Source organism: Acipenser ruthenus, chromosome 56 (assembly GCF_902713425.1).
Source record: "Acipenser ruthenus chromosome 56, fAciRut3.2 maternal haplotype, whole genome shotgun sequence".
Classification (NCBI taxonomy): domain Eukaryota; kingdom Metazoa; phylum Chordata; class Actinopteri; order Acipenseriformes; family Acipenseridae; genus Acipenser; species Acipenser ruthenus.
In genome coordinates, this window is record NC_081244.1 from 6,817,097 (window position 1) to 6,829,596 (window position 12,500).

The 12,500-nt window shown below is 46.0% G+C and overlaps 2 protein-coding genes across 4 annotated transcripts in view; both read left to right on the forward strand.

The window, feature by feature from the left end:
- Nucleotides 1–5,644, forward strand: part of LOC117404201 (synaptophysin-like) — a 10,561-nt gene extending 4,917 nt beyond the window's left edge. Inside the window, exons 3-7 of one of the 3 annotated variants that reach the window (XM_059017399.1) lie at nucleotides 297–421; nucleotides 688–883; nucleotides 1,816–2,007; nucleotides 2,216–2,518; nucleotides 3,517–5,644. In XM_059017399.1, coding sequence (XP_058873382.1) covers nucleotides 297–421; nucleotides 688–883; nucleotides 1,816–2,007; nucleotides 2,216–2,506 — 804 coding nt within the window. In that variant the 3' untranslated portion in view covers nucleotides 2,507–2,518; nucleotides 3,517–5,644. The remainder of the gene's footprint in view (nucleotides 1–296; nucleotides 422–687; nucleotides 884–1,815; nucleotides 2,008–2,215; nucleotides 2,519–3,516) is intronic. The other 2 variants (XM_059017400.1, XM_059017401.1) reach the window with 2 other exon arrangements.
- A 6,443-nt stretch (nucleotides 5,645–12,087) lies between these two features.
- LOC117404199 (prickle planar cell polarity protein 3) overlaps nucleotides 12,088–12,500 on the forward strand; it is a 21,918-nt gene continuing 21,505 nt past the window's right edge. The window contains exon 1 of the mRNA XM_059017322.1: nucleotides 12,088–12,373. Within this exon, the coding sequence (XP_058873305.1) occupies nucleotides 12,332–12,373 (42 nt within the window). The 5' untranslated portion in view covers nucleotides 12,088–12,331. The remainder of the gene's footprint in view (nucleotides 12,374–12,500) is intronic.

A 12,500-nucleotide genomic window follows, 5' to 3' on the forward strand; every position in this document is an offset into this window, starting at 1 on the left:
TCTGGTAAAGCATAGGGAAGCATTGTAAAGCACAGAGAGGTCTGGTAAAGCATAGGGAAGCATTGTAAAGCACAGAGAGGTCTGGTAAAGTCAGTGTAAGCTGCGAAAAATGCATACTATAATCATGGAAAAACTGCAAAATTATAAAGCAAATTTACCATGGTAAAATGAATTGCGTTCTTCAGGTAAACCAAGTGATGCAATAGTACCATACAGCCACAAGGTGGAGCTGTGGTATAACATTTTGCCAACCAGGGTTGCAGAATGAGTTTTTATTTTCTCTCCCTCTCTTCCAGGTCTTTTCCATCTTCGCGTTCGCTACGTGTGGCAGCTACTCGGGAGAATTCCGGCTGAGCGTCGACTGCAAGAACAAGACTGAGAGCGACCTGAACATCAAGGTGGAGTTCGACTATCCCTTCAGGTGAGAGACACGGCCAGGCTGGGGGTCCGAGTCACAGACTGCAATGCAAACTCAATGAGAGCCAACGAGAAGTCTTCAATAGAAACACTGGAAGAAACGTCATAAATTCAATGGCAAACATTTCAATTAGAAGTCTTTCTCAGCGTCTTCAATAGAAACACTGGAAGAAACTTCATAAATTCAATGGCAAACGTTTCCACTAGAAGTCTTTCTCTGTGTCTTCAATAGAAACAGTGATTTGAACCCCTGTCTCTTCCCCTCTCCAGGCTGCACCAGGTGTACTTCGACGCTCCGACCTGCAGGGGGCCGGAGGAGCGCATCTTCTTGGAGGGGGATTACTCCTCCTCCGCAGAGTTCTTCGTCACCGTCGCTGTCTTAGTCTTCCTCTACTCCCTCGCTGCCCTCGTCACCTACATCTTCCTCCAGGCCAAGTACCGAGAGACCAACAAGGGGCCCATCATCGTGAGTATGAGAGGGAGAAGGGAGAGAATAACAGACTGTGGTGAAGTGGTTTACAATGTGCAGGTGTGCAGCGGTGATCCAGGTGCAATGGGGTTTTATAAACAGTCCCGTTCTTAAACACACACACGTAACACAAACACAAGTCCACAGTGAGTGCTACAAGTGCTCGTGGTGTAATTGCAGTTCTCCGTGAAATAGTGAAACGTTGTCCGGGTTTAGTGCTGGCCTTTGGCGCCCGCTCCGGATCGTGTAAGCCGTCTAAATTTAGACACGACAAACAAAACACTCGCGGTTCACAAGACAGGACTGCTTCCGGTTAGCGTTAACCATTACAAAGGAACAGATCACTTCGCACGGTCCCCTTTTGTAACATCAATCATGACCCCCTTGGTTAACGAGTGCAACAGCTCCTCCAATCCACGGCTGCCACGTCGTTTCTCTTCCGGGTCGATTCTGGGCACTCTGTTCCCTTTACACAGCGCCCTCACAGGTCAGGAGGGAGATGTATCACCAAGAATCATTTTGTGTGTCGTCACAGGGACCCATGATTGTGAGTGAGAGGAGAGGGGGGGAAAGGGAGAGGGAGAAAGACTTCCTGTGACGGTGTGTGTGTGTGTGTGTCTCAGTGCGTGACTCTCTCTCTGTCTCTCTCTCCTCTCTCAGGACTTCATGGTGTGTGTGTGACTCTCTCCTCTCTCTCAGGACTTTGTGGTGACTGTGGTGTGTGTGTGTGTCTCAGTGCGTGACTCTCTCTCTCTCGCTCTCTCTCAGGACTTCGTGGTGTGTGTGTGTGTGTGTGTGTGTGTGTGTGTGTGTGTGTGACTCTCTCCTCTCTCCTCAGGACTTTGCGGTGACCATGGTGTGTGTGTCTCTCTCTCTCTCTCTCTCTCTCTCTCTCTCTCTCTCTCTCTCTCTCTCTCCCCCTCTCTCAGGACTTCTTGGTTACCGTGGTGTTTACGTTCCTGTGGCTGGTCAGCTTGTACGTCTGGGCGAAGGGTCTGACTGATGTGAAGGACGCCACGGACCCCGAGCACGTGATGACCCTGATCAAAGCATGCAAGATCGAGGGGAACAAGTGCAGCGAGAAACATGGCCCCGTCATGTCAGGACTCAACACCTCCGTGGTAAACAGAGACACACACACACACTGAGAGACACACACGCACACTGGGAGACACTCACTGAGAGACACACAGATATACCCACAGTTTAGTGACACACACTAATATTTTCTCTCTCTCTCTCGCCTCTCTCTCTCTCTCTCTCTCTCTCTCTCGCCTCTCTCCCCTCTCTCTCCCCTCTCTCTCTCTCTCTCTCCCCTCTCTCTCTCAGGTTTTCGGGTTCCTGAACTTCGTTCTCTGGGTTGGTAACCTGTGGTTTGTGTTCAAGGAGACCGGCTGGATCGCCCCCTTCATGCGCCACCCTCCCCCCTCCCAGGAGAAGCAGCTGGCCCCTGAGAGCTTCGGGGCCCCGGGCTACGTGCAGGAACCCCAGGGGTACGGCCAGCCAGACCCCTACTCCCAGGGGGGCTACCAGCCAGACTACGGGCAGCAGGAGGGGTACAACCAAGGAGGGGAGTACAACCAGCAGGGGGCGCCCACCTCATTCGCCAACCAGATGTGAGAGGAGAGGCTGGTGAGTGACACGGGGAGAGGGGAGAGGAGAGGAGATCTATACCTGGTATTGAAGAGCATTGCAGAGAAGAGTCTATGAGGATGGCTATCTAAGAGAATAGAGGAGGCTCAGTGTGGGGAGCACACAGCAGTCGTGTTAGAGAATAGAGGAGGCTCAGTGTGGGGAGTGCACAGCAGTCGTGTTAGAGAATAGAGGAGGCTCAGTGTGGGGAGCACACAGCAGGTGTGTTAGAGAATAGAGGAGGTTCAGTGTGGGGAGCGCACAGCAGTCGTGTTAGAGAATAGAGGAGGTTCAGTGTGGGGAGCACACAGCAGTCGTGTTAGAGAATAGAGGAGGTTCAGTGTGGGGAGCACACAGCAGGTGTGTTAGAGAATAGAGGAGGTTCAGTGTGGGGAGCACACAGCAGTCGTGTTAGAGAATAGAGGAGGTTCAGTGTGGGGAGCGCACAGCAGTCGTGTTAGAGAATAGAGGAGGCTCAGTGTGGGGAGCACACAGCAGTCGTGTTAGAGAATAGAGGAGGTTCAGTGTGGGGAGCGCACAGCAGTCGTGTTAGAGAATAGAGGAGGCTCAGTGTGGGGAGCACACAGCAGTCGTGTTAGAGAATAGAGGAGGTTCAGTGTGGGGAGCACACAGCAGTCGTGTTAGAGAATAGAGGAGGTTCAGTGTGGGGAGCACACAGCAGTCGTGTTAGAGAATAGAGGAGGCTCAGTGTGGGGAGCGCACAGCAGGCGTGTTAGAGAATAGAGGAGGCTCAGTGTGGGGAGCACACAGCAGGCGTGTTGCAGTGGAGATCACAGTACAGGGCAGGGCAGGAGAGTATACTGCGTTGTATACAGTGTTGAGTAACAGCAGTGATCAGGGAGAAGACAGGCTGTCTGCTTCACTGTGTCTGACTACTCTGTGCTTTACAGTGTATCTAACTTCCACTCTCTGTACACCCCCCTCCCCTTCTGTCTCCCCTCTCCTCTCCCCCTCTCTTTCTCTCTTCTCTCTCGTAGGTAAGCAGCGCTGGGTGAATTGTGGGAGTGTTGTATCTGTGGGGGGGGGGGGGGGGAAGGGGGGGGGCATAAACAAAAACTACAAAAAAAACGAATAAGCCAAGTGGGGCTTTGAAAAGGTTGACTAGCTTATGAATCAAGTGTGATGTTTACATATCGACGCGGGGCGGGCTGGGAAAAATGAATCCAAAAATATTTTAAAGAAATGACAACGAACCAAAATTAAAAATACATAATTAATAATAATCAGTGTGTGAGAGTGGAACGAAGCTGTTCATAAATATAATTATGATGAACACATATTTATATATGTATGTATATGTATGTATGTATATATGTATGTATGTATATATATATATATATATATATATATATGTTTGGAATCGTTGGATTATATTTCAATTTTAAATTCAAACTAAATACGGTGATGTTCATAACAATGATTTCTGAACATGTTAAATAAAAAATGACAAACTGTGCTTTCGCAGGTTTTCAGTTGGAGTGTTCCTAATCTTCTTCGTGTTTCATCCAAAGTTCATTTATTTAAATCCCCCAGTCTCCTGGGACTCAAAGGCAGGCTTACTATCGCTTCAACCAGCCCAGGGAATCCAGTTGTAAGGATAGATTTGTAGATAATATATTTAATATATCGAGACGGTGGTCTGTTGAAATGCCCCCGAGCCGGCTATGCATTCTCTGATTTCTGGTTCAGATCGCTGGTGTGCAGGCATGGATTCAGACTGACCAGGAACTGGAATTCGGGGATTGATTGATTTTGAGGAATTGGAAAGGGAATCGCCAGCAGAATGTCTCTGTGCTGTTCCACAGGGGTGGCGGGTTTTGTTTTCTTGTTTGTTTTTCAGTTTTCTGTAGAGCTGGGACAGGCATTCCCGTTACTAACGCACAGCTTTGTACAAACTGACCTTCGTCCCTATCGACTCCTGCAGCACCTTCTAAATTAATATTATTAACGAGTCATTCAGCAGACGCTGTTATCCAGAGCGACTTACAGAGACTAGGGGGGGTGAACTCTGCATCATCAACAACTGCTGCTGCTGCTGCTGCAGAGTCACTTCCAATAGGAGCTCGTTTGTTTGACGTCTCGTCCGAAGGACGGAACACAAGGAGGTGAAGTGACTTGCTCAGGGTCACCCGCACGCATGCACGCACACAGGGAGTCAGTGGCTAAGCTGGGATTTCAACCTCCTGGTATCGAGCCCCTTTCTTTGACCACTGGATCCAGCAAGCCTCTAGATTCAATGCTAAATGCACAAATATCATGCAAACCCACGAATACATGAATAAATAACACACTCTCATAATGTATCTGTAATCTACTGGAGAGAGCTGACCTACCTAAGGAGGGACTTTGATGGGCTGGGAATCAGACTCCCGTTGCACAGCACTGTGATCCAGTCCTGGTTTCACTAGGAGTTTAATAATCAGACACACCTGAGCTTGTTAGCTAGACACACTGGGGGCTGATCAAGCTGGTAGTAAAACCTGGACTGGGTGACACTGCTGTGCAATAGGAGTCTGATTCCCATCGTTGGAGTTATAACATGGTATTTGTAATTAAACATTCATTCCATTCAAACTGAAAGATAAAATATATTCAGATGTTTTTATAAGAAATATTCAAGCATGGGAAAAAACGCTAAAACAAATATATCTATCTATCTATCTATCTATCTATCTATCTATCAATGCAGTTATATGTTTGGCCCAGCACTACAATTTAGGGAACAAAAATAATCACAATAATAAAAAATAAAAAAGCCCTGTAAGACTGACTTGGTGTAATACACGATTTCTCTCTCTCTCTCTCTCTCTCTCTCTCTCTCTCTCTCTCTCTCTCTCTCTCTCTCTCTCTCTCTCTCTCTCTCTCTCTCTCTCTCTCTCTCTCTCTCTCTCTCTGATCCTCGTGTAAATATCTGCTATATAAAATACTCTGTGCGGTGTGTTTGTGATTTTAAACAATGCCTCCTGGTGTGTTGTGTTAATTGTGCATTTACTGTGTTATTAAAATTAATACCAAGATGATGATGATGATGGTGGTGTTTAAATTTAAATCTATATGGTGGACTCTGATTAAAAAAAACTGAAATAAAAAATGATAAAATTGAAATGATTCTATTCTGAGTTTATAACCTGTGTGTTTTGTCTCTCTGTTTCTCTGTCTATCTATCTACACAGAAAATAACCTAATACACTAATAAACTAGAAAATTATATATAGCAGACCCTGATATCGATGCGATCCAGCCCTCTGAAATGTCTTTATAATACACAGCGCTAGACCCTGATATTGATGCGATCCAGCCCTCTGAAATGTCTTTATAATATACAGCGCTAGACCCTGATATTGATGCGATCCAGCCCTCTGAAATGTCTTTATAATATATAGCACTAGACCCTGATATTGATGCGATCCAGCCCTCTGAAATGTCTTTATAATATATAGCACTAGACCCTGATATTGATGCGATCCAGCCCTCTAAAATGTCTTTATAATATACAGCACTAGACCCTGATATTGATGCGATCCACCCCTCTGAAATGTCTTTATAATATACAGCGCTAGACCCTGATATTGATGCGATCCAGCCCTCTGAAATGTCTTTATAATATATAGCACTAGACCCTGATATTGATGTGATCCAGCCCTCTGAAATGTCTTTATAATATACAGCACTAGACCCTGATATCGACGCGATCCAGCCCTCTGAATTGTCTTTATAATATACAGCACTAGACCCTGATATTGATGCGATCCAGCCCTCTGAAATGTCTTTATAATATACAGCACTAGACCCTGATATTGATGCGATCCAGCCCTCTGAAATGTCTTTATAATATACAGCGCTAGACCCTGATATTGATGCGATCCAGCCCTCTGAAATGTCTTTATAATATACAGCGCTAGACCCTGATATTGATGCAATCCAGCCCTCTGAAATGTCTTTATAATATACAGCACTAGACCCTGATATTGATGCGATCCAGCCCTCTGAAATGTCTTTATAATGTACAGCACTAGACCCTGATATTGATGCGATCCAGCCCTCTGAAATGTCTTTATAATATACAGCACTAGACCCTGATATTGATGCGATCCAGCCCTCTGAAATGTCTTTATAATGTACAGCACTAGACCCTGATATTGATGCGATCCAGCCCTCTGAAATGTCTTTATAATGTACAGCACTAGACCCTGATATTGATGCGATCCAGCCCTCTGAAATGTCTTTATAATGTACAGCACTAGACCCTGATATTGATGCGATCCAGCCCTCTGAAATGTCTTTATAATATACAGCACTAGACCCTGATATTGATGCGATCCAGCCCTCTGAAATGTCTTTATAATGTACAGCACTAGACCCTGATATTGATGCGATCCAGCCCTCTGAAATGTCTTTATAATGTACAGCACTAGACCCTGATATTGATGCGATCCAGCCCTCTGAAATGTCTTTATAATATACAGCACTAGACCCTGATATTGATGCGATCCAGCCCTCTGAAATGTCTTTATAATATACAGCACCAGACCCTGATATCGATGTGATCCAGCCCTCTGAAATGTCTTTATAATATATAGCACTAGACCCTGATATTGATGCGATCCAGCCCTCTGAAATGTCTTTATAATATACAGCACTAGACCCTGATATTGATGCGATCCAGCCCTCTGAAATGTCTTTATAATATACAGCGCTAGACCCTGATATTTTTAAAAATATTCTTAAAATAAATTTGTAATTGTAATCTAAAACAAATATTTTTTTAACACAAAAAATATATAAAAACAAATATAAAGGTTTTTTTGTTGTTATTTTTGGTTTTAAAAAAGTTTAAATTAGAGAGAGAGAAAACACGATAGATCGATATTTTAATAATTCGCTAGAGAGAGACCTCAGTTTTGAAATAGTTATGCGAGTGGTGTGTGTGTGTGTGTGTGTGTGTGTGTGTGTGTGTGTGTGTGTGTGTGTGTGTGTGTCTGTGTGTGTGTGTGTGTGTGTCTGTGTGTGTGTGTGTGTGTGTACATTGTTAGAGAGATGTATCGTTTAAAATGTACATGAAGTGTTTTGACATGAATTAGTTTGTAATGTTTGTAACCCTGCCTGTGTTCTCCGGGCTCCTCAGAGATTTACTCGGTTACACCCCGAGAGAGACGGAAACTTCACTCGCCTGAACCAACACCGCGTTTCCTGTTCGCGTCAAAACCGGCCAAAAACAGCAATGAAAAAAACAAGAAAAGAAAAACACCGTCGGCGAATATCGTTAAAGAATAGAACCCAGTCATTAAAAAAAAAAAAAAAAAAAATCACAAATATTCTGTGATTTACACCCGTGCAAGTCCCGACCCATTTAAACACACCTCACTGAGCTCGGCAATGGACGCTCCCGTTTCCCGACGCTAGATGGCGCTTATGTGCAGTTTTTATTTTTTATTTGTGTTATTCTACTCTTGTGTAATGAGGTTATAATTTTTATTATATAACTGAAAAAAAAATAGTTTTGGACACATAATAGATATATCTCTGTGCTTTACAATGCTTCCCTATGCTTTACCAGACCTCTCTGTGCTTTACAATGCTTCCATATGCTTTACCAGACCTCTCTGTGCTTTACAATGCTTCCCTATGCTTTACCACACCTCTCTGTGCTTTATAATGCTTCCCTATGCTTTACCAGACCTCTCTGTGCTTTGCAATGCTTCCCTATGCTTTACCAGACCTCTCTGTGCTTTACAATGCTTCCCTATGCTTTACCAGACCTCTCTGTGCTTTACAATGCTTCCCTATGCTTTACCAGACCTCTCTGTGCTTTACAATGCTTCCCTATGCTTTACCACACCTCTCTGTGCTTTACAATGCTTCCCTATGCTTTACCAGACCTCTCTGTGCTTTACAATGCTTCCCTTATGCTCTTGTTCAGGTCTTTGTCTCTCCCCCTCTTCCCCTCTCTATCCCTGTCTCCCCCCTCTCTATCCCTGTCTCTCTTCCCCTCTCTCTATCCCTGTCTCTCTTCCCCTCTCTCTATCCCTGTCTACCTCTCCTCTCTATCCCTGTCTCTCTTCCCCTCTCTCTATCCCTGTCTCTCTTCCCCTCTCTCTATCCCTGTCTCCCTCTCCTCTCTATCCCTGTCTCTCTTCCCCTCTCTCTATCCCTGTCTCCCCCCTCTCTATCCCTGTCTCCCCCCCCTCTCTATCCCTGTCTCTCTCCCCCCTCTCTCTCTCTCTGTTCTTGTAAGGTACGTGTGTGACTGTTCCCCATGTTTATTTGTGCTCTCTGATTCCCCAAGCCGCTGTCATCGCCTCTTTATCCCTGAATGGCAGAACACAGCTCTGCAGTTTGTGTGTGAACAGAGAAGAACGCTGCCTGTCTAAACAACCGCTGAGAAAAGACAGAGGCTCAAACACACACACACACACACAGGCGTCCTAGTGTAGCACGCACGCACACACACACACACACACACAGGCGTCCTAGTGTAGCACGCACGCACACACACACACACACACACACGCGTCCTAGTGTAGCAAGCACGCACACACACACACACACACAGGCGTCCTAGTGTAGCACACACGCACACACACAGGCGTCCTAGTGTAGCACGCACACACACACACACACACACACACACAGGCGTCCTAGTGTAGCACGCACGCACACAGGGAAGGAGCAGTTCAGTCTCCGTGCCTCAAGCCTGCCCTGGACTGGAGGGAGCACCCTTTCTCTTAGGGGGGTGAGGGAGGGAGGGAGCAGTTCAGTCTCCGTGCCTCAAGCCTGCCCTGGACTGGAGGGAGCCCCCTTTCTCGTAGGAGGGTGAGGGAGGGAGGGAGGGAGGGAGCAGTTTGGTCTCCATGCCTCAAGCCTGCCCTGGACTGGAGGGAACACCCTTTCTCTTAGGGGGGTGAGGGAGGGAGGGAGCAGTTCAGTTTTTTCGAGGCACTAAGTGAGCTGGTGGTTTTGTGTTTATAGGCTCGTTCAGGCAGGGCTGGGTTTTCCAGAAATGTTCAGAATCTGGACGGTAATAAAATGCATTTTCACCTCCAGGGTTTTGTTAACAGAAACAGATGCAGGTTTAAGTGCGTCAGGAGCTGAACTGACTTGATCTATGAAGCGAAGACAGCAGGGAGTCTTTCAAACTGAGGAGTTCTTAAAGCTGCAGAGAGAGACAGACAGACAGACACACAGACATGCAGAGACCGACAGGCAGGCAGACAGACAGACAGACAGACAGAGCCCCACAATCCTGTTCAGTTTGACGCTACAATATAATCCCTTCTTCATGGTGTCTGTGTTAGTTTACTACATTCTGAAGAGAGTTTAGTTTCATTAAAGCTGCAGACAGACAGACAGACAGACAGGCAGGCAGACAGACAGACAGATAGAGCCCCACTAAAGCCGAGAGGGAACACAAAACCAGTTTTTCAGGAACAGCGGTGGTTTGAAACCTGGTTCCAGGAGGCCTGGTCTGAGATCGCTGCTGTATCAAACCCTCAGGTCTCCCTGTCTGGTGTGCCGCGCAGCGTCCTGAAACCTGCAGCCTCCTGAAACCTGCAGCCTCCTGAAACCTGCAGCCTCCTGAAACCTGCAGCCTCCTGAAACTTGCAGCCTCCTGAAACCAAGCTCCAAGCCGCAAAGTGACCCCGTGTTCCGTCCATGTTCCTGGCTCCACAGGCTTGACAGACGAAACCCTCCCAGGTTGTTTTCAGCATGGGAGACAGGCAGGCGATGCTTGACGTCACTGCTGTTTGCCGGCCTGCAGACATTGTGTCGCACTGTAATCATTCTCCGTCTTGTCCTTGTGGCATTGCAGGTGTGCAGCCAGGTGTGCTCTCCAGCCCGGTTTCTGACACGAGGTGGGCCGGGGGCGTGTCCCAGCTGTAAAAACAAATCACACCTGAGAGGATGTGTGCAAACCCAACTCGAAGGCTTGTATCTTATTTACGGATGTATTTTTTTTTTTTGTAATACTGAGAAAATGTTTTAAGGACCGGAGGGATAGGGCGCTATCACGTGACCGCTCTTCCTTATGATAAAAAAAAAAGTATTTTGGCCCACCATGCGTCTGTGTGAAATTAATTTGTGTTTAAATCTTTTTTAAATTTAATTTAGTACTCTTTGAACGAGATTTTTTTTTTTTTTTGAAGTCAGTTTGCGTAAAAGTGACGCAGCATACATTTATAATTGAAAAAATTCACGAAGAAATCAATTTTTTATGAAATAGGTCATGGTAATTAATCTGCGCAGAAACCTAAACAGAGAAACGCACGGACTGTATTATTGTAGGATAAGTAATAAGAACACATACATGAAAGAAAAAAGGCATAACACTGTTCTAATCCAAGGCTGTATTACTGTAGCACGGCCAGGTCCTGTTTCGGTCTTGTACACGGAGGAAACTCACCTGCCAACCGAGCTCTCGTGTCCCATCGTTGGTTTCTGTTGCGGCTGCGCGGGGAGATGCAGCTGAATCTCTCCGCTCCTCACTCACCCCCTTTCTCCTCCTCATTCTTAATTATTATTTGTTTATTTAGCAGACGCCTTTATCCAAGGCGACTTACAGAGACTAGGGTGTGTGAACTATGCATCAGCTGCAGAGTCACTTACAACTACGACTCACCCGAAAGACGGAGCACAAGGAGGTTAAGTGACTCGCTCAGGGTCACACAATGAGTCAGTGGCTGAGGTGGGATTTGAACCGGGGACCTCCTGGTTACAAGCCCGTTTCTTTAACCAGCGGACTGCGTACAGCTTTAGCAAACTTGATATTGACAGGTGTGTGTGTGTGTGTGTGTGTATAGATGGATAGATAGTATGTGTGTGTGTGTGTGTGTGTGTGTGTTCAGTGTCAGTCAGTGTGTGTTCTGTGTGTGTGTTGAGTGTCAGTCAGTCAGTGTGTGTGTGTTGAGTGTCAGTCAGTCAGTGTGTGTGTGTGTGTTGAGTGTCAGTCAGTCAGTCAGTGTCAGTCAGTGTGTGTGTGTGTTCAGTGTCAGTCAGTGTGTGTGTGTGTGTGTCTGTGTTCAGTGTCAGTCAGTGTGTGTGTCTGTGTGTGTGTGTGTGTTCTGTGTGTGTGTTCAGTGTCAGTCAGTGTGTGTGTGTGTCTGTGTTCAGTGTCAGTCAGTGTGTGTTCTGTGTGTGTGTTGAGTGTCAGTCAGTCAGTCAGTGTGTGTGTGTGTCTGTGTTCAGTGTCAGTCAGTGTGTGTGTGTGTTCAGTGTCAGTCAGTGTGTGTTCTGTGTGTGTGTGTTGAGTGTCAGTCAGTCAGTCAGTGTGTGTGTGTGTCTGTGTTCAGTGTCAGTCAGTGTGTGTGTGTGTGTTCAGTGTCAGTCAGTGTGTGTGTGTGTTCAGTGTCAGTCAGTGTGTGTGTGTGTTCAGTGTCAGTCAGTGTGTGTGTGTGTTCTGTGGTGTGTGTTCTTTGTGTGTGTGTGTTCTGTGTGTGTGTGTGTGTGTGTGTGTGTGGCCCTTTAAGAGCGAAGCTCCGCCTCTCGGTTCATGTCAAACTATTTGGCAGCACCTCTGCCTTGGAATGACTGAGTCAGAGAGACGGGACGGGACGGGACGGGATGGCTGTTACATTTTAACTGCAGGGTTTTTTTTTTTGTTTTTTTTAACAAAAGGTATGCGAGTGAGCGGGTGAGTGAGTCAGTGGAGCTGAGCAGCCGAGACAGAGGAGCGGCGCTGCGGTTACTTTAGAGAGAGAGAGAGAAACTTTGTTACTTGCATTAATTGATTTTTATTTTTATTTAATTCGCTTTTAAAGAAATTGGATTTTTTTTTTGCCTCAGTGGAATACAGTAATGTTTACCAGAGGGTCGAAGAAACGACGTTCGAATAGATCGGTAAGTATTATTATTATAATAATAATAATTATTATTATTATTATTAAAACGGTATGTGTTGTTTTCACTTCAGAGATTAATGATATGAACACACGTTGTTTGATCGCTGGCTTTGTAATTCAACACG